Source organism: Tympanuchus pallidicinctus, unplaced genomic scaffold, assembly GCF_026119805.1.
Source record: "Tympanuchus pallidicinctus isolate F22 unplaced genomic scaffold, pur_lepc_1.0 scaffold2, whole genome shotgun sequence".
In the NCBI taxonomy this organism is placed as follows: Eukaryota; Metazoa; Chordata; class Aves; order Galliformes; family Phasianidae; genus Tympanuchus; species Tympanuchus pallidicinctus.
Genome location: NW_026294721.1, coordinates 3,293,308 through 3,318,746, shown reverse-complemented (window position 1 = coordinate 3,318,746; position 25,439 = coordinate 3,293,308). Strand labels below are relative to the sequence as shown.

Sequence of the window (25,439 nt, the reverse complement as noted above, 5' to 3'; positions counted from 1 at the left end):
AGCGTGGAAGACCAAAGGAAAAATGTTAAAATATATCTTTGAAGGATTTTTATTTTTCTGGTGAGTTATCTTCAGAAGAGGTGACACACTGGTTTCTCTGATCTGCTTAATGCATTGCTATTGCTGTCTCTACTCAGATGTTTGTAATATCTTAGACACCCCAAGTAATGCAAATCTGATGTTATTTTTGAGCACTACTTGTATTATTTAAAATTTAACACTGTAAGCTCAACAATTCTATGTATCTGAAAGCCAATCCTTGTTCTAACAATGAGAAATGTTAACAGAAATGAACTGAATAAAATGCCAGGAATTTATATATATATATAATCTTTAAATTGCATGTGTAAGAAGGAGGCAGAGGAGGTTCAAATGTTTCTCTAAAAAACATTTAAGTACTTGCAGAGTAAAGAAATGTAGATCACCTTCGACATTTCAGTCAATGACAATTCTAAAGTAGAAATACAAAACTGACCAACGCTAAACCTAAACAGCCAAAACTCTTAATTGATTAAGAATTAGCCCAGCGAGACAAAGCTGAAGATCCTCAGATGACATACTGCATCTTCGTTTCTTCTTCTGCAAAACCTTAGCAATTTGCACCAGCTTTGACTCATGGAACGCACTCTTTGATAAACCAAAGTAGAAATGAATCTTACAACCAATCTAGTATAGAAAGAAATAAACAAAATAGGATTTTCTAATCATGGCAATTAATTATGAAAGCATTTCTTTCCTTGGGGAAAGAAAAAAAAGTCCACCGCAGTACTGACTGACTGAAGAATATGTTGTAGTCTGTATACAAATATATCTATAGTATACTACCACTAGAAATGAATGCTGTATCACAAACCTGGATTTTTCCTATTGCTTTTTCTTCTAACCTGCTTTTTTAATGGTTAATTTATTATACATTCACTGAACCATCATCAGCATATATTAAAACTGAATTTATTCATCTAGCTGCACACTGGGATTTGTTTAGTTATCAGGGGTCAGTGAACATGTAACACAGTTTTATAAATTGATATTAAACAGAAGAAACTGGCATCAGAATGAAGCCAGAATAACAAGAAACCAAAGAGCCAGTGAATATTTTGTTCCAGCTATTATATGCATATATTTCTTTTCACTGTCAGAGAACCAACGCTTTTTAAAAACATTTCATTTTTAAAATCCTTGCTATTTTTTTCCATTGCAATATTTTTTAGCTCTCTAAACCCCTTGGCAACTTCCATGATGACAGCTTACTGCCAGTGAAAAGGACAGGGGAAGGACCGGCATAAGTGCTCTGACAGTGTGTCTCAGAACCAAACATGCAACAGAGTTTTGTCCCAAAGACAGCAATTCCCAAATGGCAATACAACATACTGCAACTTGGATTCACATTGCTAGAAGTTTTTGCTACTAATTTTATTCTTTCTTCAAAAATTACAGCTTGCTATGAAATTGACACTACCAAACCATCAATTTTTCTCATGTATTTAGGACAACTTCATCATCACCTTCAATAGAATTAATCCTGATATACATCAGTGCGAGTGATAGGAGAAATGAGCTCAGAAGTCTGAGCATAATGCATGGTGAAGTGTTTATTTACATAAACACAGGGAAACCAATTTCATTTATGAGTCAATGGAAACATAACCTACCTTAGGCTGTTCCAGTTGGAGAAACTACTCTGTTTGAATGACAGTCAACAGTCTGCAAGCTCTTGCTTGCTACCTGTTATACTAATTTTATGTTGTAATCTTCAGAAACACCACAAAACACTGTAAAATCACAGATAATTGTGTAGTGTAGCGACACAGAGTGCCATTGAAATTAGGTTACAAGTTTGTTGCTGCAATACTTATTTACCTGTTTGATTAAAATGTGATAATATAGCATCCTACAAATATGCACACAGACAAACCAATACTCTTACACAACCATTTAGGGATTTTTTGATTAGGGGAAAAAAAAAAAAAAAAAAAAAAAGGAAATGTTTATCAAATTATTTGTCAAAATTCCTAAATTGTTTTTTCTTAGAAGCAAAAAAAAAAAAAAAATATATAAATGATGGTAAAAGAACATTAATTGAGAATATTTGAGAAGAAATTGTGTTGAGAAAATACTGGTGTACTTCAGATCAGCTTTAATCATTTTTGGAATAGAAGATAAGAATAGAATAGAAGAACAAGTTATTTTTATGTTGCTCCATTCCCAGTTTAGGAAAGCACCCAATTTCAGAAGGGAGCACAGAAGTGATAAACTTCGAATAACCTGATCTCATTTTGAGAGAACGGCTTAAAAGAAAACACAGTCAAGTCGAAAGTCTTAATGTTCTACTTGAATTCACATGATTTATGGGAGGGAAAACAACCTACACTGTGTCAACAAGCTTAGGAATGCTAGTTTAATCTACACAGGCTAAAGGAACAAAGATGCAAACAACAAACTAACATTTAACACCCCTGCTGACATTTGACACTGACATTCAAACTAACATTCCAGCTAAGAATAGATCTTTAGAAAAAAATCCTAAATATATAGTAGGACAGATACTGCATTCTTCTATGCTGGTAAAATTAGACATACTGGACTGAATTCATGTTATTACTCTGGATTTATGCAACACAATTGAAGCCTGCTTCAAGCGATGTTTTTTTTTTTTTCCTCCTAAGAAACACAATTCAAACTAGAATTAAGAAAAGATACCCGAGCATGCCAGTGCAAGTTTGCACTATATTATTTTCCAGATCTCTACATATTCACCTCAGTATGCAGAAAGTGGCCATATAATGATTAAAATTGACAATCATTACTCATAGTTTTCTGCTCCTTACTTCTCAATGTCCTTATGGTTCCTTGAAAGTCCAGGTCAGCCAGCCAGCAGCATATTCCTTCCACATTGGTAACAAAGTAAAGAAAGGAAAAGATGACTACTCTCTAAACCAATCTAGCTAGCTTATACAGAGTGATGAATATACTTCCCAGAAAAGAGTAACTCAGATTGCAGGTTCCCAAAAAGTTGCCTAAACTTGGATGTGGACAGAATGGATACTGAAGTCACAAGCTTCAAGAAGATGACTGAGAGAAAGTCTTTTACAAGCTGCCTATAGTTTACTTGTTCAAACTGAAATTTAAGCTCTTTATTTATCGAACAGCTACACAAATTCTTTAATTTTTCCACTTTAATTGGGAAGGGATTTTACACTTTATGTAATGGATAAGTCAATTAAAAGAAGAATTTATACCAAATCCAAATAATAATTATTATATCAAAATTGTAAACAATTTGCAGGACTGAAGTTTTCTTTGTTGGATTGCTGGCACACAAACTACTTTCAAATTAACTAAGATAATCATCTTCCTTAACATTCATTTATAGCACAGCTGCTGCTATCAAGCAACAAATTCTCTTCTTTAATAAGCTAAAACCTTAAGTCCACTGTAAAAGGTAGATAATGTATAATTAACTAGTATGTATTTGGAGAAAATTTTAACTTATCAGTGATGCCTTAACTCTGCTTTAAAGAAATTTTATCTTTTGTCTATGATAAAATAAAGTACAAAATTAACCAGAGAAAATAATTATCCTTTTTTTTTTTTTTTTTTTTTTTTTTTTTTTTCTGTAACTATTTTTCCCAAATGAGTTCAACATGTCATGGTGACTGAGTTCTGATGGGAGGAGCAGAAAGAGCTCAAGTTCAAATTTGAAAACGTAGCTGATGTAATGCTTGCGCACCAAAAAAAGGTATTTATTTTTACCTAGCCTTATTCATTTTTTTCACAAAATCTAGAAAATCTGTCTTAAGTTGTCAGATTTCAGGTAGGCCATCATTGCTATCATTGAAAACTCAATACTTTGGGTTTTCATGCAGCATTATAGCAATGAAAACCAGCTTCAAGATCAGACAAATTGGTACTAAAACAACTTTAAAAAATGTCAGGCAGGTTCTGCTTTCATAACACAGACAAACACTGAACAAAGGCAAAAACTTCTGTCACCTCCTGCAAATGTTATGACCTCTCCCATTTTCATTCTGTTTCTCCAACACTAGTAGAGTCTTCTTGACTTTAAAATACATCGGGAAGAAGACACAACAACTCTGTTAGACATTGAGGGCTATTTCCATTCTTTGCCTCAAGGTGCTCAAGCCCACACCTTTAACTACTATAGACAACACTCAAACCAACTGGCTACAAAACACTTACACTTGTCACCTTCCCAGCTATGCACTATATGTAGTCAAAAGTAAGTTTTCAATCTGAAGCCAAATGTAGTCAATTACATGTAATTCAGAACCTCTTTCAAATAGAGTTTCAAATAAAAAGTCATCCTTTTGTCAGATGCAGAATGAAGCAGTTAAACATCAGAAGAAGATTCCAGTTCTGGAAAAATCAATTCTACCCGTTTGTTTACACTTAAAATGGGAAAAATATCAGTGCTTGTTTACTAGTGTATTTCTCCAGAGTTAGAAAGTGAGTTGAAATAAAGACAATAATTACATATATCTTATGTCTAGAGTGAATGAACCCACATTAAATAGACATTCAGTTTAGAAACATTAACATATATTTTTTCTGTTTATTATAAGATTAGCTCACATTTCAAGGTAAAACAATCCCTTTATTCAGTATGTTTTTTGAAGAGTAAGATGTATTTTCTTTTAACTCAAGTTATAGAACTAGTATCTCATCCAATGTATTGACTCAGAAGCAAAAAGACAATCATAGGAAATGAGATAGAAATGTTTCCTTTTAATGGCTTCTTTGCTTCTGGCCAACTGTGGCTCTAAATCACCTTAAAATAAAACAAAAAATCAAGATTTTTGAACAGGAAATAACCAAGATTATATGATCTTGTTATAGGGTTGTTTTTTCTCCTCTAAAATAAACATTAAATATTGTGAAGAAAAGTTTTACTTTCGTTAATAACTAACGCTTATCACCACAATCACAGCAAACACTTATTTATCTCAGCAAACAAGAATGGTGGCTGTTATAATGAATATATAGGTGGTTCACAAAAAAGCCAGCACTTTGTTATTTTAGCTTAAGGAACGACATGAAGAGTATAGTAACTGAACCAAATGAGTGATATTGAGTAAAATAGTTCAATAATAGTAGTGGCATCATGTTTGATATTACGCACTACTGCAGGAAACATGATCAAGCTTCTCAAATACGCAAGAATTCCTACATGCTTTAACATATTATTAATGCATTAATTTTATCCTCATATATTTCGTCAAGACTATTATAAAGAAGACTATATACAGAGGTGAGAGTAGAGCTCTACTATAAACATATGACAGTTTCAGGAAAACTCCTTCATAATAAGAAAATAAAAATTTAAAACTGTGCTAAACAGACTATCTGTATATAAAATGCATGCCAAAAATAGGGCTGTTTAAATAATACATTTTTTCTATTTATTGTCTGCAATGAAAAGTCATCACAAAAAAATTGCCTCAGGTTGACACTGAATACATTTTATATCCTCTTCGATATATTCGACCCTCTCTGCAATTTTAAAGTCAAGCACTGCAACCTCCCAACCTTTGCTATTAATTTCTAGAACTTTTCTATTAGCCAAATTCAGTAAACATTCACAAACAGTTTATGTTGACCTAAAATAGCATTTCTTACTGGGAAAGCACTCATGAGAAATTTCTGGAGCTTCTGTCCAGTTCTAGGCTTTTCTAGAATAATTCAAACCTGCAGTAACACAGAAATGCACTTCTGGATTTAATATCCAATATCCAATCTGTTTGGAAGACCATAATCAGCACAAGATTCATTTCAAAAGAATGGCTTTGCATGTTACTATGCAACAAACTGGCCACATTTATCTGCCACCTACAAGCCTTACCCACTACTTACTGTCAGGGCTATTCTCTTTGGGATTATATTAGCAGCTGATGCCTCCAACACAGTTTAAGGAGCCATCCTACATCTGATTTCAGAGGCACTGTCATTGAAAATTTCTACTGATTTTTCACACAACTCACATTTTCCTGCACCATCCTGCCATTTTTCAGCCTTACACAGTCACATACTGATGTTAGTGCATTTATCAAACAATTACCATCAGTTACCTGAGAATTTGAGCTTCACAGACATTTTATGTGTTCCTGAGATACTTCAGGGTATTGACCCAACAAAATACACCTCAGTACATTGTAAAGTAGTTGAAACTGCATATCCAAAAAAGGAAGTTAAAAAGAAAAAAGAAGCCCAAATTAATTTTCACTTGTTGCTTCCCATATCATCATCATTCTGTCTGTCCAGACATCAACAAGTAATATTCTAGGAAGAAGCCTTTATTTTAAAGAAGGATACCCTCACTAGAGTCTCCAGGCACTGAGCAGATTTCTACAGATGACTAAACATTGTCTCCCTGTCACTTTAGGTCTATATATGTTCCCTACAATTCTTTCCTGTCATAAAAGGCAAGTACCTCGTGTAACAAGAAATGCAAATGGTTCCTTCTAGAAGGTTTTCTTAAGAAAAAAAAAATTATATGTCAATATTATTAATTGAGAGAAAGCCACTAAATAATACCAGTTCTTACATTTGTTTTCTGATCCTCTTTTATTTAGAAATTTAGATACATTTATCAGGAAAAAAAGACTTGGGTTAGCCCTTAGAGTATCTGTGGAAGGATCATATATTACCTCAATGTTCATCAGACAAAGAAAGTAAAGAAAAGATTAAGCAGAAATAGAAATTACATCGCCTTATGTCATAAGGAATTATAGTGGTTCTGACAGCTTACATACACAGATGATCATCTGTAATAAGCATCATACTTGCATAATCAATTTTAAAGTCCAAAGAGAACAGATCAGAGATAAAGCATCCAAGAGATCGAAGCTGATATTGAAAAGGTTGAAGAGAAGTCAGTAGTGATAATTTAAGAAAATAAATTGTATTGTTAGAAAAAATACTTGCAAAACTTCACTTACAGTATGCTCAAAGAGAGCACTGAGAACTGCACTAAATATAGAGTTTCTAGGCAGGATGGGGAAATAGGACATCAGAGAAAGCTACGGTAATGTGTTACAAATATATCTGAGATGACTACAAGGGAGGTTCTTAACATTCTGGAATGCATTTAATTGTATACATGTAATTTCAAAATGAAATTTAGAAGATTTATGAGATTTATGATCATTATGCCAGTTAAATCCTGGCAGTGACTTCAAAATAGGTACTGGGAAGCATGAATCTCTTTCCAAAAGAGAGTTTGAAATTCTCTGGAATTTGCAGATTAGAAACCAACTTGAAATGAGAAGTCACTTTACAGAATATTTGAGTAATTAGATTTGGCTAACTGCTGTTCTTGACAATGTTTCTTGCATGTCCATAACACTGAATATATTTGCATGATTCTCAATTACATCTATAGAGGCCTTTTTCCCGCATTGCTCCTTTCTTTTACAGCAAGCCTCCTGCACCTTTATGAAAAGTACTAAGATATTCTGCTTTCTTCTTAACTGCAGAATTCATCCTGGATCCATACGCAAAGTTATATTCTACACAAGGAACTTAAGAAGAAAATTTTACCCTAAATGTCTTCTAACACAATGAAAGGCTCTTTTAAGCAGATATCAAAATGAAGAAATAATAATGATAATTATCACATAAGTATGACAAAATTGCATAATGAGGTACAAATACAAAGCTGAATTTAATCAAAAGGTCTTCTTGTAGGTGATTATTTATATTATATATATATTTATATATATATATATTAACTTAGTAATAAAGTTTCTTATTAGGATGAAAGCAGAGTTTCAGATGCTCTTCTTTTATTTCCTATTTAATGGAGCCTGTTACCACCAGTATTATTTTGGTTTTCTTAGTGAGAGAAGTAAGTTTTCTAAGTATTTTATCCCTATGGTTCTCATTAAACTCACTGGAAGTTTCTTTCATTTTCACAAAACTGCTGTGAAAACTGAACTCTTCATCTACTGCAATTACAGGGTTGCGATTGGCATTTGTTAACTATTCAGCTTGTTCTACAGAGTAAGAAGTTCCTGGAAGTTTATCTTATGGTAATATAATCATTTTAGCTATTTAATTTAAATGCTTAAAGTAGAGGTCAGCCAAGTTGATCTGTGTCCCATCTGTCGTGTTAAAATCACACGCCAAGATAGTTTCCATTGCAAATAAGATGAAAACAGGAACATCTTTGACCAGACACTGTGGACTAAAATAATGTCAGACCTCAGTCAAAGAGGCTGAAATTCAACTGACCACAGACAACGGCAACAGATTATTTTTTTTCTGCAGCTCAAGGGAAAACACTAGAGAAACATATATCCAGCCTGTATGAGGTGGGAAATGTCGATATTTATGGACATGAGTCTGATTTTCTCATTTTCAAAGAGACTTTATATTATTAAAGCAAGGTGTCAAAGCAAGGAAAGAATCTGATGTAAATGAAGCATTCTGGGTTTTCATAAGAAGGTAATTACAAGAACATAATGCCCTCACTGTAAGAAATTGAATACAAAATTAGAAAAACAAAAACAATCTCTACAGGAGAAAACTTTTACTTCAGACATTAGTAATTACAGGTTTAAGACCAGTGTACGTAACTCAGCATCAGCTGTTAAAAGGGCATTATTGCCACTTAGCAGGTTAGGCTCTCCATAGAGTTGCATGAGTAAGGTCTCTTCAGCAGGAATGCATGGCACCTATTTTAGCTATTTTAGCTAAAAGCCCCTAACTTGGGATTGCAAAGTCATCCTTGTTTTGTCAGTAAGAGATAAAGAGGGCACAGACAGTAGCCATCTAAAAGGATAACTGACAAGTCTAAGGCCAAAGTCAGGGACAATGAGTCTCATATTGTTTAACATTAAGTTTGTAGCTATTCAAAACTAATCCTGGAAATTTACTATATTTACTTTTACCGGTTTATATATAGCAAAGTGTAGGCTGCTTTTAATGGCTTCTATACACTTGAAGATTCTTGCCTACTTCTATCTAGTTTACTATTTTAAGTGATATGTAAATAACAACTCAACCAAAATCCAAGAGATGGTATGGTTTAAACCTAGAAACTAGAACAAGGAGAGTGAAAGCCTCAATGATGAACTGCTGAAAGGAATCACGATGATTACACTTTTTCTAAATTTGCCACAGGTCAATGGGCAGATCACTTTGCTTTATAGGATATTAACTGCAAAGTAAATATAATGATAAAGTTTCAAAAGTTTTCCCAGTGAGTTCAACAAAAAACCTCAAAATTTCTAGAAGGAAGATTTTTGATACATGTACAAGTCAAAGATGTTTGAGGCAGGAAGTATAACCCAAATCCTTATGTAACCTGAGCTGCTGTATTTCCACTGAGTTCAGTCAAGGTGGAAGCCATGGATTGAAACCTGCTTGATGGAAGCTCCTGTGAAGATGAAGAAAGTCTTCTCATCTTATACTGAACATCTGCTTTTATATGCTTCCTTTTGGCTTTCAAAATGCCAAACATTTTTTTGGAATATTAAATATTATCATAAAACGAAAAGAAGAAAAGTTTGAAGGTGTGGGAAACAATACTTCTTTAGAAGACAATATGTATTCCTGAAGTGGCAGGTAAAAGCAAAGAATGGGATGTTAACAGTAATATTGGAAACATTTTTGTCTTCTGACACTAATGAAAGAAAATTATGGATCATTCTAATAACTGCCACCAAAATTGAATATATTTAGCTGACACCTATTTCATTTTTTAATTTAGTTATTTGCAGATGGAGTGATTAATTTTTTCTCAACAGAAATTGATGAGTTTTATTAAAAATAAGAATGAACAATAAGTATAAAGTAAAAGATGATCATTGGCCATGACACAGGTGAGACAGAACAGAGGTTCTGCAGAAAAACTAATGTAAAAGTGTACTTGCACATTGCACTCCAGAGCTCCTGCTGTTTTCTGGCTTTTTGCCATCTCATTCTCTGCACATCTTTTCAGATGGAAAAGCTGGTATCAGGGACTTTCACAAAAGAAAATATATGGTGTGACTCTGAACTTGCTCTCTAATCAAAAACGGATGGAGAAGAGAAAAAAATAAAAGATTCTTACTTGGGGTGAAAATGAGTTCTAGAATATTACAGTACATTTGAAAGACTGGATGAACAAGCAGTAAATAAAAAGACTGACTGAAAATAATCAAATGAAATGAACGATTTATGTCTGTAGTGCTTTTATATATTAAAGGTTTTAAAAATGACTTGTCTCAAATTAGTATGATTAATATTTTATGTTTATAGTTTATTTATTTTATGTTTATTTTATGTTTATGTAGAACCTTTTGTATAAGGTTGTCAGTGATCTGTCCATGCTATTTAGACTTATTATTCAATGAAGTAAAGAAGGATTATAGTAAAACTGAAATATATGACATTCTATGATTTTATGATAGAGATATGAATCCTGACGTGGAATTTGATCACCCTTTGATTTTCCTTACTTAGACAGATTAAGTGAAATATTAAAGCTTCCTATAGTGTTTGACTTACAGTGTATAACAAGATAATAGAGCAATTAGTTCCCATCCTATCTATAGGAGACTGTGTAAAAAGTCTGCTGACCACAATCCTCTGGCTGTGACGATTCTATCAATTCTTTATCCACCAAATAGTCTGTCCTTCAAATCCTTAATTCCCCAATTTAGAGATAAGGCTGTGATGTGGGACCATATCAAAAGCCTTGCACAAGTCCAGAAAGGCAGTATCAGTTGCCTTTCCATCCCACTTCATCACAGAAGGCCAATAGATTGGTGAGGCACAATCTGCTCTTGGAAAAGCCATGCTGACTCACATATCACCTCCTTGGATGTGCCTTAACATGTCTTCCACAAGAATTCCTTTCTCTCTTTCTTAAAACTGGGAGTGATATTTCCCTTTCTTAACTCACCACAGATGTCACTTGACAGCCATGACCTTTCAGATATGATGGAGAATGCCTTGACAACTACATCAACCAGTTCCTTCAAGACTTGGGGATGCATGTCTTTTGGCCCCATAGATTTGTGCACATTCAGTCTCATGAGGCAGTCCCAAACTTACTCCTCTCTTAAAATGGGAAGTGTTTTGCTCCTCCAACCCCACAGTCTGTGTAAGACTAGATGTTGACTTTTGTAGGTATGGCAGTCAGTAGCAGCTAGTGCCAACATTACAGGTATGCACTTCAGTTTTTATAACACAAGCTAACAAAATTACCAAACATTCTTTTGTAAAAGGGATGTCCTTTGATACTATCTGACAAGGATAACACAAAGCCTCAGATCTTTTCTTTTTTTATTAACACTAGTCAGTTACGCTAGCATTCCCATAGGAATAATTATCCTATCAAGAAAGTTATACTGCACATCAAATGAAATATAGCCATTGCTTCTTTTGCATTATCCCCACATCTGTCCAAAAACTTCCATATGTTCATTGCCTTATTCTCTTCTTAATGTATGGTGCTGAGTACCATCACCTTTCTTCTGACATTTTCTTTTTTTCTTCAACAAAAACATATTCGAAAGACTTTTCTAGAGCATAACAAATGCTAGTTTCGGATCTTATTAGGATTTTATAGTGGCTCTTAAATGCTTCCTTGAGCATGGTAAAATTTGCAAATCCCTTTAAATGGTACATGTTTTTTCTCAGAATGGTAACAGTTGATCTGCTATACATTCTGCATGTCGATGGGTAAGAATTGTACTTTTCTTATTTTGACTACAAGAGGAAAAAAAAAAAACAACCAAGGCATTTAATTGATACTTCAAAGGGTACAACTGCAGAATTACAGGCTTTGAAGAGACAGTAACAGTTTCAATGTTATGCAAAGAATACCAAGTCAACTATTTGCCTTTGACAAAAGGTTCTGTTATAAAGCAGTGACTTGACTTTCTCACCTAGCTACAATAGCAAAGATATTCAGGTGACATCACTACTCTTAAATCACTCACATTTTAGAAGCAGGGCCTTTGTCCTACAAATCTTTTGACTACAAGAAGCATAAATCTTGACTTTAGCTCTCTTCTCTATCATGTGCCTTCAACCATAAGGTATTGTAAGGAGATTAAGACTTGCAGAAACTCTTCTCTTGAACTTTTGAAGTCTTGAAACCACTTCAGTATCGACTGAATACATTTTTACCTGGTGTTTTATAACTTGTCTACCGTGACAATAAACTTACTGTGGAGATGACACTTCCACTCTAAACTCCTTTTCTCAGCTACTTACAAGTTTTCTCAAGACCTTGTCTTCAAGCTGACATTCCTTATGCTTTCTCTAGGGCCAAAGGAAAAACTTTCTAGAGCTTTGAAGAAAATCCACTTAACACTTTTAGATGTTGCTTTATTTTGAAGTTCAGAGCATCAAGACCAAACATTTTTCATGCTATGCCATGAAGTCAATCCTTCTTACTATCATAGAATGGCTTGTATTGGAAGGGACCTAAAAAAATTTTCTACTGAATCGCCACACACACTTTTGTTACACTGTTATTCTAGCAGAAAAGGTGTAATTTTTTGTTGGTTTGTTTAGAAATCTATCTTCAAATCAACTTGTAAAAAGCATTTCAAACACTGAGGAGCCTTATTATTCGGATTACAATCATACTCATCATACCTGTTTTCTGAATGAGTGTAGTATTTACCTCATGACGTATTTGCACTTCTATATATTCTCATTAAGCTCAAGTTTATATCTAGAAAGATAATGAACAATAGTTTACTAGATTCATATCTATCTGCAATGTTGGATTTTCATATTTATAATACATGAATTGTCAACAAGTAGTAGTAATAATAACAACTAAACTCTTAAAAAACATCTAGTCCCATATATATTTGAGTTTCAGGACCAGTATTGCAAGCAACACTGATTTAACATTTTCCTCATATGCTTCTATAGAAAAGAACTTCCAGCAAAAGACGTGCAGTTGTCCAAACAACAACTATCCTCAGGGAAACAAAAGCATGGTTCATCTATCTCTGCCGGTTGCCTGAAAATCTATTTTCACAGAAACATATTTTAAAAGTAGCACAGGGCATTGAAGACTTAGATTATATGTGGGAAAACACAGTAACAACAGTTATTGAACTTATCCAGAATGGCAAAACCTGCATTTCCTCACTCAAAACAACAGAAAATCCCAGAAAAAGACACAAAAGCATTGACGTGACATGACCTTTTCAACTAAAGACAAAAAAAACACACGCTTACAAGTATTACTTCCATCTACTAAACGGTGAGAAAAAGTCAGAAAGTTTGGGAAGTTGTTGGATGGATGTATAGGTAAGTATCTACATGAAGAACGGAATTACTATAACAAGCATTTTTAGTCGCACAGATGAAATGTGGAAAAAAATAGAAGTGCTAAAAATTATGAAATATCAATATTTAAATTACAGGTGGGGTAATAAAATTTACTACTAAGGGAAATTCACTGTGATGTTACTGTACTTTTAATCAGTTATTCCAAGCATCAGTGAAAAGTTTCCAATAAAAACTTGGCATAAAGGAGATTTAATTCATAGTTTAGTCTTCCTAAATATTTATACAACAAGGTATTAATGAAGTCTAGGTAAATTGATCTGGTGCTACTGTGAGCACTCAAATATCGCTTATTGCAAGCTTCCCTACGTATCCTCCTTCTCATATTAAGGATTCCAATGAGTCACTCACATTTTGGCAATGTGAAATATTTTGACACTTGTGCAATATCAACTAAATGGATACAGTACTGGCACGGATGCATACAGTACCATTATCTCCGTGCTTGTTAGAACCTAGATAACAGAATACAGGGACATAGCAGGATAGGTTACACTGTGACCCACACATTGCATGAACTCACGCAACACAGACAGCCCTGTACAATGTCCAGTGAACATATGACATTGAGGTTTGGAGATAATGTTTTCACATTTACATATTTTGATCTAGAATAACAAGCATACTACTTAAGGGTCCACATCTGAAATTTTGACTCATATTGCGAGATTGTATTTTGATTTGTTTATAAATCAAAGCTGCTACAGCTTTTGTTAGAAGTCATGAGATATGTATTTTTTTTTATTACAATTTCTTTTTCTGTTTCAGCTAGAAGCCTCATCATTAATCAGGTCGTTTTCTCTTCAGGCCTTTGACATGGCTTTTCCCTGTGATCTCCTATGATTTTTGAGCATTACAAAATGCCCTTTATTTATAACTCATTTTCTTGCAAATGCTCTTTTCAGTCTCCTCAGAAGCACTTTGCTTGCACTGAAATTTCTCACTTCCTAAGAAGTGCTAAACCCTCTGTTTCAGTCCAACAAGCTGAAAAAAGCTCAGGAGATCTACTCTCTTTTGCTACAATAATGTAAACTCTTAGCATACTTTCTATTCTGTCATGAGTTTGGAATATGAACATATTTAAACCTGTATTTAAACCTTCTCTTTGCCTCTCACTAATACTCTTATTTCTATCCTAAGTTACATGGTCTAAGAGAGATGTTCTTCATTTTTTTGCCCAGCAATATGCTGGATTCCCCATCTCTGGAGACATTCGAAGTCAGGCTGGATGGGGCTCTCGGCATGTGATGAAGCTGTAGGTGTCCCTGTTTACTGCAGGAGAATTGAAACAGATGGCCTTTAAAGGTCCCTTCCAACTCAAATGACTCTATGATGCTATGGTTAAACTCTCCTGCATTACAGTGAAAACTGAGAGCATAGTTCATATCATCCACTGGTTAAAATATAGCCATGTTAATACATCATAACAAGAGAAAGATGCTAAATAAATGCTAAATAATTCACCGACGTAATTCTAAAATATCCAGAGCAACAAAAATTAATCCAAACAGAACTGAGAAAATATAGGAGTAAAAATACTATTTTTTTAAAGAAGCACTAGGAAAAGTAGTAGTTATGGTTAAGGCTTACCAATACAGAGATAATTAATACAATTTTCAAAAATCAAATGTGAGTCTATGAATAAAGAATGAGCATGGCTGGGTGGAGCTGTCTAGAAAATATCACCTCTGAATAAATAACATGTCGCGTACCTCATTTCCCCTGCCTTAAAATCTTAACCTCTGCACCTCCACAATCAGAGACTGGAAATGGGGAAGGTGTCCAAATTAGATGTCACAGAATCATAGAATGGCCTAGGTTGAAAAGGACCTCAAAGATCAAGTTTCAAACCCCCTGCCATGAGCAGGGTCACCAACCAGCAGCCCAGGCTGCCCAGAGCCACATCCAGCCTGGCCTTGAATGCCTCCAGGGATGGGGCATCCACAACCTCCTTGGGCAACCTGTTCCATGCGTCACCACCCTCTGAAGTGAAAAACTTCTTCCTGATATCCAACCTAAACCTCCCCATCTCAGTTTAAAACCATTTCCCCTTGTCCTATCACTACCCATCCTCATAAGCAGCCATTTCCCTTCCTGCTTATATACTCCAAGTATGGAAGGCCACAATGAGGCCTCCCCAGAGTCATCTCCTCTCAAAGCTAAACAAGCCCAGTTCCCTCTGCCTTTCCTCATAGGAGAGGTGCTCCAGCCCTCTGATCATCTTTGTGGCCCTCCTCTGGACCCACTCCAAGAGCTCCACATCCTTCCTTTGAGCAGGACTAGGGAAGTAATCCTGCCCCTGTACTCAGCATTTGTGAGGCCTCAACTTAAGTACTGTGTTCAGTTTGGGGCACCTGAGTACAGAAGGGACATGGAGGTGCTGGAACTAGTCCAAAGAAGGGCAAAGAAGGGCAAGAAGGTTTGTGAAGGGCTTGGAGGGTATGTCCTATGAGAAGAGACTGAAGGAACTGGGTCTGCTTAGCATGGGGAAAAAGGAGACTGGGTGTAGAACTTACTGCTGCATTCCAGTATCTGAAAGAAGCAGAGTTGGTTTCTTCTCACTAGTGCCAGGACAAGGAAAAAAGGCCTTAAATTGCACCAGGGGAAGTTTAGGTTAGACATCAGGAAAAACTTCTTTACAAAAAGGGTTATTAAGCACTAGAGATGGTTGAGCCACCAGCCCTGAATGCGTTAAAAAAAAAAAAACAAAACAAAACAAAAAAAAACCAAACATTTGGATGTGGTGCTCAGGGTTAGGGTAGTATGGGTAGATTGTGGTGATCTTTAACATCTTTTCCAGCCTGAGCAATTCTATGATTCTACAACTCCTGGGCTGGGGGACCCAGGCCTGGATGCAGTACTCCCAACACATTGGGAGCAATTGCACAAAATAAATGGAAGTCATTCTCAACAGTAAATAACACAAATCTTGAAGTCAATGCAGTAAGAAAAGACAGTATCTTTAAACAATCAGGGCAAAGATGTTTTGCACTGAAAAAAAAAAAAAAAAAAAACATCATAAGAACAAAAAAACAACTTGCTCTATGCAGTGCTGATTTTATAGTTGTTATTCTTCTTAGCTAGCAGAGGAATAACATATGACAGCAGAGATGCAGGTGGCCTACAGTAGGGGGAGAGGCCTGACTATCAATCTTCTTCCAGATTCCTCTTGAGAACATATCTGGTGCCCTTAGTACATTGGAAGTGAGTAAAAAGATGAGAGAGTCAACGGAAGTCAGATAAGAAATTAGCTGCCCTTCTGCTAGGTATATCTTAATATTTGTTGAAAGATACATACTTCTTAGAAACCGCTCTACTTGCTCTAATACATCCTTCTTCCAGCTGGAAACAATGGTCAATGACAGAGAAAATCTAGTGTCACAAGCAATACCCAGCTGCAACAAGAATAAATAGAAGGCAAGTGATGTTCCTAACCATTAGAAGGACAGGCAGATAGCACCTTCTGTTACCAACCTCTCTAAGATTATTGCCACTTGCTGAACTTCCCACTTCCAATCACAGCCTATTTTCTGTGTTAAGAGAACTTTTTGTATGTTGTCAGAAAACTAATGGGTTGTTCAGTCACGAATGCTAGTAATAAATCTCAGCTGCTAAGTGAGGAGGCTTTCATATTTTCTGCCCAGTGGAAAGATATATCAAAAAATAAAACCCAAAACAAAACATAAAACAAATTGAAGGTAGGTACACCACATACCTGCACAGTGCTGATTTCTTGTTGCTAAACAGCATGGGCTGAGCAGCCATACAGTTAATAATTTAACACCACATCATGATAAAGATACCAAGGACTCATGCTAACCATCTGAAAGCAGTGACTCTGGTAACTAGTTTTATTTCTCTTAGTGATGAGGGAGTAATTAAGGAGCTTCTCCCTAATTGCTTCACTTCCCTAATGGAAATAAAAAAAACCAAACCAACAACACGCCTACTGCAATTGTTTTAAATTCAAAGTTTAGGCTCTAAAGGACCCCTTTCACTAATAGCATTATATACCACATCACTTCAAAGCAGTTCTTTCTATGGAAGATTCAGAGGATGACTCCCACTCTAGACACTGTGAATGTACTAAGGTCATACATTTCAAACAACTGGTTAGGAGCTGTCATTAATCCCATAATACATGGGATCAATTAATTAAAAAGATACCAAGAGGTCCTATTTGTGTTATTATCTAATTTTAAATCACATAAACTGCTATTTGATTGGAGCGTGCAAGATAGACATAAACAGGTATTAAAACTTAAAAGGATTTTATCTTGGGATGATACTGTGCCACAGCAACCACACAGCAGAGTAGCAAGATCGGACTTGGAAAGTAAACCTCTACCCAAGCAGGTGTTATTCCCTGGAAAATATTTAAAATATTACACTGTAATTAAAAAGGGAGTAATTGGACTTTATCTCTTTTACAGACACAATATGTAAATGCAGTTTATAGACAAACTTTTTATAAAATGTATAGATATGTGGTTAAATAGACACTTTTGGCAGATAAGTGGAAAATACCGGGAAATTACTTGGAATAAATTTCTCAGCAAGAAAAAAACATTTTCTGTGAAATGAACTCTCTTAAGAGTAAGCAAACGAAAGCAATATTAAAGAATTGCAGAGAAAAGCAAAGTGGCCAAAGTACATTTTAATTTATAGAAAGTTCCCCATAAAAGTGCATATTTCCAATAAGTGAAAACATAATGAAAGTGTTCAGTCATTCAGTAACAAATAGGGACCTAGTGGCTTTATATCTACAGTCCCAAAGGCAGAGATGTGTCCTATTTGAAATGAAGATGCCAAATCTACCACTTCTTTTCTTTTGTTTTATCTTCTACTCTTTCGAGAGTTAGAAAAGAGGAAAAGAACAACAACAACAACCACCATTGCTCACAGGCTGCTTACGTTATGTAGCATATGCTTATTTTGTATATCACAGAAAGAACCGTGAACAAAAAAAGTTACCCTTGGATATATTAATATATTCAAAGTGCTATGCTATGAAATAAAGAAGTTCAGCAATTTAAAAATAAAGGAAATGGAAAAATTAGTAGAAAATGATTGAGATAACACAATCAGTATCACAGTTTGTAGCCTACTTGTTTGTTTATTAGAAAATTTTACAAACCTAACTATGTTGATGAAGCACCCCTCCAGTAAAGTTACTCCTCTTTTAGCCAGCCTGGATTTTATCAGAAAATTTATGAGGGCAGGTGCTGAGGGACTGTCTTCATCATTTGCTGTAGACAATTGCTCCATTCCCAAATTAACTTGCACCCATGTTCGTGTTAATAGTGCAGCCTGAAGATCACCGCAGGATTCTGTAAATACTTCTTCCTATGGAGGACTTCGCAAGCTCCAGAGCCAGATCCATACTGCCCAAAGGTAGAAAGGACTTTTGCATGAAAGCAATCGTGAAAGTTTAGACATTGATTAACTCCTTTAAAACCCTGTCTTCTTCAGGGACAGGTGCACAAGAGCCTTGGAAGAGCAATTATTTCCATGCATCATTTTTTTGTAAGATGACTTCTGATGTGTTGATCTAAAAAACTAGAAGACGAAATTGGTACAAATCCCAGCGCACTACAAATGTAGTTTATATAGTGGCTAACAAGTTAAAAATAAAGAGGTTCTGGCTTTTTTTTTTTTTTTTTTAAACTTTCTTGTTTTTATTTAAGAGTTTAGTAGCAGCACAGCAGGAATTTTCGTCTCGAAAGGCTTCTGGTTCGTTTTGTCTTAAATATGTACACTCATCCAAGGTGAAGAGATGAACTACCTGCAGCAGGCATCCAAAAGAAATAACTGTAAAGAAGTTCAAGCCTTTCATATGCTCAGTTCAGACAATTGGACTAGTGCTTTTAATAATCTTCAATACACTCATGATGCTTACTAGGAATTAAGAACATCTGTTGCCCATGGGGGGAAGAAAGGCCTGAGATGGAAATTCAAACTAAAATAAGCATATGAAACATGAGGTTACAGAAGCAGCCCACAGCTTCAAAAGCAAATTTCTCAACTTGAAGGGCTTGAATTAATCTGATCTATGACCTTCTTTATATTCCTTGATTAGAACCAAGGTTTGTCATCTTCTAAATGTTATTTACCTAGCTAAATTAATGTCAAGTACAATAACAGGATAAAACCTCATCAGTTTCTAAGAGCAAATCCAGAGAGGTATTCATTTTTCATGATGGAAGTTGGATACTCTGAAACTCTGAAAGAATATTGACACTTTTATTCATTACCAGAAGCAAACAGCTAGCTGTATACTCTGATAATGCTGTGATGTGCACTTAAATAAAAAGAACAGAAAACTTCAAGTAGAGATAGTATTTATGAAATCTCTCATGTAGGAACACTCTTTGTTCCTTGAACTAAAGTTTCAGAAATAATGAGTCAATTTTTTTCTTCTTAGGCTTGTTGCCTTAGGTTTGTGTCTGCCCTAAATTCCAATTCTGTTCATGAACACAAAACGAGGTATCGTAAATGCTGTGGGCTCCTTATGAAGATCACTAGTAGCTTCTGAAAAGATGATATTATGCCACACCACAAACTCTCAGCCTTGCATTGATATTACATGTACTGTAGATTCGCACCAAATAATAACTTCAACTGCAAGTCCAGAATCTGAACACTGCCCCAAATAAACCCTTGTGGATTAAATGCCCTGAGTACCATTCTGAAAGGTGTTTCCAGAGGGGGGAAAAAAAAAAGCAAACTATTGGGTTAGATATTAGATGTTACTACTGGTGTAAATGAAGACTAAATACAGGGTTGAACACCATAGTAAAATTTCATTTTACACTTTCCACCCATGCCTCCTCTCCTTCCTAAATCAAGTAAGTAAGTAGAAGTCTCTGAGCAGGTCCAAATGCTCATTTTCTATGCTGCCCATGCCAGCAGTTATTCTTCCCTCGTGTCTTGAGTGTGCAAGCCTGTTACCATATTTATGATGTGAAAACATATGACCAGCCTGAACTTGGGAACGACAAATACACTTCTTGAAAAATGAAGGGTAGCCTGCATTGTACGTTATGAAAGAGTTCAAACACTACCTTTTGTTCTTCTTGACATTTTAAAAGAAAAACAAAACAAACTAGAACAGTGATTAAAAAAAAAAAAAAAAAAAAAAAAAAACACATACCAAAAAACCCTCAACTCCCTGAAGTCATTCCAGTATCCTTTTCAAAATGACAGCTGCATGAGCAAGAGGAAGTTAATAAAGATTCCTGTGAGCCAAACAGGCAAAGGCACTATAAACCAAACAGGAACAGAAATGCTGTCGTTAGGTTTCACCAGCTACAAGCTATTATCCAACCTTGTGATGCTATTGATTTGCTTGCACTATATCAAACTTTAATCACCATAAACCATTGCCTAACACAGCTCTTCCACTAGCAAGTGTTCTTGGCATATAACTTGCATTGTTTTGGACAACCCTGGAAATCTTTAAGCTTATATGAGATGAAACTGATAGATACGTGTAGGCTCCATAAAGAGCTTCATAAAGAACAATTTGTACAAAATTGGTAGGACAACTTACTTTCAAAGTATTGTTTTTTGCAGTTTCAAACTTGGTGCTGAAATATTCCAAGAATAAGAATTCCTTTTTACAGTATTAGAATTGTTGGAAGTAAACTTCAAGGAAGAATAATGCAACTGACTTTAACTCCTCACTAACCAGTGAAGTCCTGGCAGACCTTGCATAAAAATACATAATAACACTTAAATAATTAGTAGAGCTCTAGTGTTGTGTTTTTTTCCCCCCTATCCTTCTTGTGAAGATGGAAAGCCTGATTTGACTCACTGCTTCAGCTGTAAGGTCCTATAATATGAATTCACAGTTATTAGTTAGAAGTCAAACATCTCCTCTTGAAAGCAAGCAAACAGCTTGCTTTCATAACTCTGTTGTCTACTGCTGTTGAATTTCATCTCCCAGAAAAAACTAACTGAATTTAGTAATTTAATGGGTAAAGTTATAACAAAAAACAGTCCAGCAAGCCAGAGTGAAACCTAGAAAGTTCTACTAAGCAGAATAAGAGTTCATTAATAACAGTATTTGATGGAACAACTTCTCAGTTGCAAAACACTCTTCAAAATAACAACCACCATTAGCTGTGCATTTTCACCAGTGATGAACAAGAGTCTGAATGCTGCAGTCATAAAAAAAGTGCACTAGTGGAGGTGACTCACTGTTTCATAGCTGCTTAACAGCATTATCACTAGGAAAATATTGCCCATGCAATCCATCTTTCATCAGCCTGAACAGATAGAAGTTAGAAGGTGCCAAATATAGATGGTATGGTAGAGCAGCATTTTAGGACAGCCCAGCCAAGACTGGCGGCATGCTCCATGGTCTTCAGACTCACAAAGGGTATGCTCCAGACTAGCATCTTATTGCCACCAAAAAGATCCCACACGTTTGTCAGAAGAACTTTCTACTTCAGTTGAGAGCAACAAAGAAACCTGTAGTCCTCTCAAAAGTTGGGCTGCTAGAGATTTAGGACAGAGTTCATTGTAAGAATCAAAGTCTTTCAGAAGTATAGCTCAATACTTGTCAAGTTAGTAGCTCCCTAACAACATTTTCTTTCCTCCCTGCTTAAGAACACATAGTATAGCTAGAAGGAAAGGATATTATTAAGCTACTACATATTCTTCAAAATTATGCTAATACAGGGAAGTTCATAATGCCACATAACACCAAACAAATCATTGAACTGCATTTGTCTTCAAAAAATACAAGCATTTTCCACAGTTCTTACACTCTCAAAGGGCAAATGGCAACAAACATTGCCATTTTCTTAGAAGTCTATTCAGTGAGCATCCAGCCTTCAATCATGATGTTTTATTCTCCCTGTGGGAGAACTGAGCTATTTCAGTATCACCCATGAAGCCTTGAATTTATTGCTTGTGACTTCATATGTCTCTTCAGAAACACATAATACTAAGTACATATATGGAATATATACCTTTCAAAAATAAACATGACATTAGATTATACCTTCTCTATTTGTCCTCCTGTTTTTCCTTGGTACAACTAGCGCTTGCTATCTGAAAGCAGTACTGGTCAGTAGCAGATACTCTGAAGCACTTGCTTGGCTTTGTACTTTGAAATGGAAACTTTATGTACTATCAGTAAAGCTAAACTGAAATTTACTTCTCATCGCTCTCAACTTTTGACAAAATACCAGAGACATATTTCAAGTATGCTGAATTGCTCTAACAAGCTACTAAATTATAGCATGTACTTTTCTCAGCCATCTAGCAAGATATTTACTGTGCCATCACAAAGTTGTCCCAAACTCCTGAAGCCTGCACGACATAACTGCTTCCTCTGGACTTCAGCTGATGGACTGCTACCCTTGCTTCTGTTAGAGGAACAATGTGGAAGCCTAGTGGCATCAATGAGATTGCTTACCTCAACGAGCTTGTTGGCATGCTCACGGAAGACCTGCGCATACTCCTTCACTTCTTTCTCATTACCGCTTTTGGCCGCCTCGATGAGAACCAGCAATGGCACATTGGTCTCCAGGAACGAATCTGATATATGATCCATTACTGCCTTCCGGAGCTGCAATGGAAAAAAAAAAACAGAGCAGTAAATAAAAGGAGAATTATCAGTATACAGTCCCACTGCGTTCATTGGCGATTATATTCAAGCGATGACGCGTAACATCTCACAGCATCGTACAGGAGTTTAGACTTTTTCCTTCCTTCCTCCAAGCTATACATTTGCAGCAAGAATACAGACATTCAACTGCTAAAGGCCTGAGATTCATGCTGACTCATGCCTCTAACCCCAGTGGACTGAGTGGCGCTGTCTGGGATAATGATGATTTCTCACATAATACACTGAAAATTGATGAGAATTGAAAGCTGCACATTATTTATAAAAAAAAGTTCAGCTCACTTTAAAGCCAAATATGGATTAAGAAGCTTAACTTCAAATAACCATTAAAATATTAGTCTGAATGTATCTAAATCTCCTCTAATTCCTGCACTGAATATTATTTTGAGCATATCTTTTAGCACGCGCCTTGTGCTTCATACTCTTCCAAATACCTCCAGTAGGTATAAAGAGAAAACCTAAGGACTTTCTAGGCAAGATTAACAAACATGCTACAATTTATTCCAAAGAAAAAAACTCCATACAAGTTTTCACAGAATAAACCTGTTATTTCATAAACATTGTTTGAGACAATATTCTAAGAATTGTGTCACTGATGACTTCTCTACTCTGCTAATAACTACTGATTCATGTTAAACTTCGCTAAAATTTGAAAGACAGAAAGAAAGATGAAATCTTAATTCTATCTGGAAATTTAATTACTCTATAGGAGTATGGATCAGAAACATTTTTTTAGCATATTTTACTCTTGCTACTGTGTTGTTAAGAGTGAAAAAGAAAACTAACAACATGAATTCAGTGATAACAAGCTGGGGAGCCATTTGCTCTGAAGCTCTGGTTAGCCACAAATCTTCAATCATTCAGTTAGATGAATGTTCAAGCAAGGTAAATTTTTCTATTTTACAGTCTAGACTAGAAAGCTCTCTCTAGACCAGGTATCACCTAAACACCACATCATATAGGAAACTGCTATATTATTAGGCATAATAAATACATTATTTGAGATACAGAGTGTGACAGCAGAACACGACAGCTCTATTTCAATAAAGAAAAATCTAACCTGGAATATTTCTGTTCAATCCCATAGTGGTACACTAAAAACAAGCAGCAAAGCAACTTCTTAAAATACATGTACTTTCATGTGGTTCTTTTTACATAAATTACTGTTAAAGAAGTTGGTGCATTAAGAACACCAATCCTTAATTCCCACAAAAAGTTAATTCATCCCAGATTACACCTGGAAAATATTTTTCCACCTACAAAATGATTTAAGTCACTCAGAATGGCTGAGACAGCAATATACATGAAGAAGGAGGGAAAAAAGAATGAAAAGGAAAAATTCATATGAGAGGCTTACCAAAGGCTAGGACTGTGGGTGGCCACTACCTATGACATTGTCATCACCTGTTCTCTTTCCCTCCCCTCCATCTTCTCTACAAGAACTTCATCTATAGCCAATGTATATGAAGAGATATTGCCAGAAAGGGTAAATCTCAAGTTTACTTAATTGCCCACTGCAGATGTCCATCTTCCAACACACACTGAGAAAACCTGCACCTAAACTACATGCCTCACTTTTAGACATTTAGTTAGAATTCTGAAGTCCAGCATGTTGAAATAAGACAGACTGTAGTATTTCCAAAGAAACACAATGTTTAAAAAAAAAAATCCCAAGTGGTCTCCATTTAATTTCCAGGGAAAATCCCTTCAGGAAAACTCTTAGCTCTAGTTCAATAGAAGACTCAATAAAACACACTGTTCGGTTCACTGTCTGAAAAATTACCTTAAATCTTAAATGAACACTTTTTTTCTGTTTATTCCTTAGGGAACGATATTTCAGAAGCTTAAGAATAACGAGCAATTCTTTTTTTTAAATTTAAGATTAATATGCTATTATAGATCTGATCATTCAGTGGCATCAACAACAGGATCAGGTGCACCTGCAGGAAGTTTGTATGTGGTTGACATGTCTTAGGAACAAGATGTTGTCGAGGGAGACCTAGACAGGCTCCAGAAGTAGGCCCAGGAGAACCTCATGAGGTTCAACAAAGCCAAGTTCACGGTGTCACACCTGGATTGTGGCAACCCCTGCTATCAGTATGACCTGGGAGATGTAAGGGTGGAACACAGCCCTACCAAAAAAGATTTTGGGGGTACTGGTAGATTGGAAGCTATACCAGAAGAGCCAGAAGTGTGCACTTACAGATCAGTAAGACAGCCGTACCCTGGGCTACATCAAAAGATGCATGACCAGCAAGGCAAGGAAGATGATCCTGCCCCTTTGTTCCATGCTAGTGAGATCTCACCTGGAGTACTGAATCCAAATATGGAGTCCTCGGTAAAGGAGAGATACGGACCTGTTAGAGTGCATCTAAAGGAGAGCCACAAAAATGCTCCAAAGGATGGAACAACTCCCCTGTGAGGACAGGCTAAGAGAGCTGGAGCTGTTTAGCCTGAGGAAGAGAAAGCTCTGAAAAGAAGA

At 35.7% G+C, this 25,439-nt stretch overlaps 1 protein-coding gene across 6 annotated transcripts in view; it reads right to left on the bottom strand.

Annotated features, from left to right (window-relative positions):
• CTNNA2 (catenin alpha 2) overlaps positions 1–25,439 on the bottom strand; it is a 453,719-nt gene that overhangs the window by 66,729 nt on the left and 361,551 nt on the right. For all 6 annotated transcript variants that reach the window (XM_052682457.1, XM_052682450.1, XM_052682451.1 and 3 more), the window contains one exon: positions 22,748–22,900. In XM_052682457.1, coding sequence (XP_052538417.1) covers positions 22,748–22,900 — 153 coding nt within the window. The remainder of the gene's footprint in view (positions 1–22,747; positions 22,901–25,439) is intronic.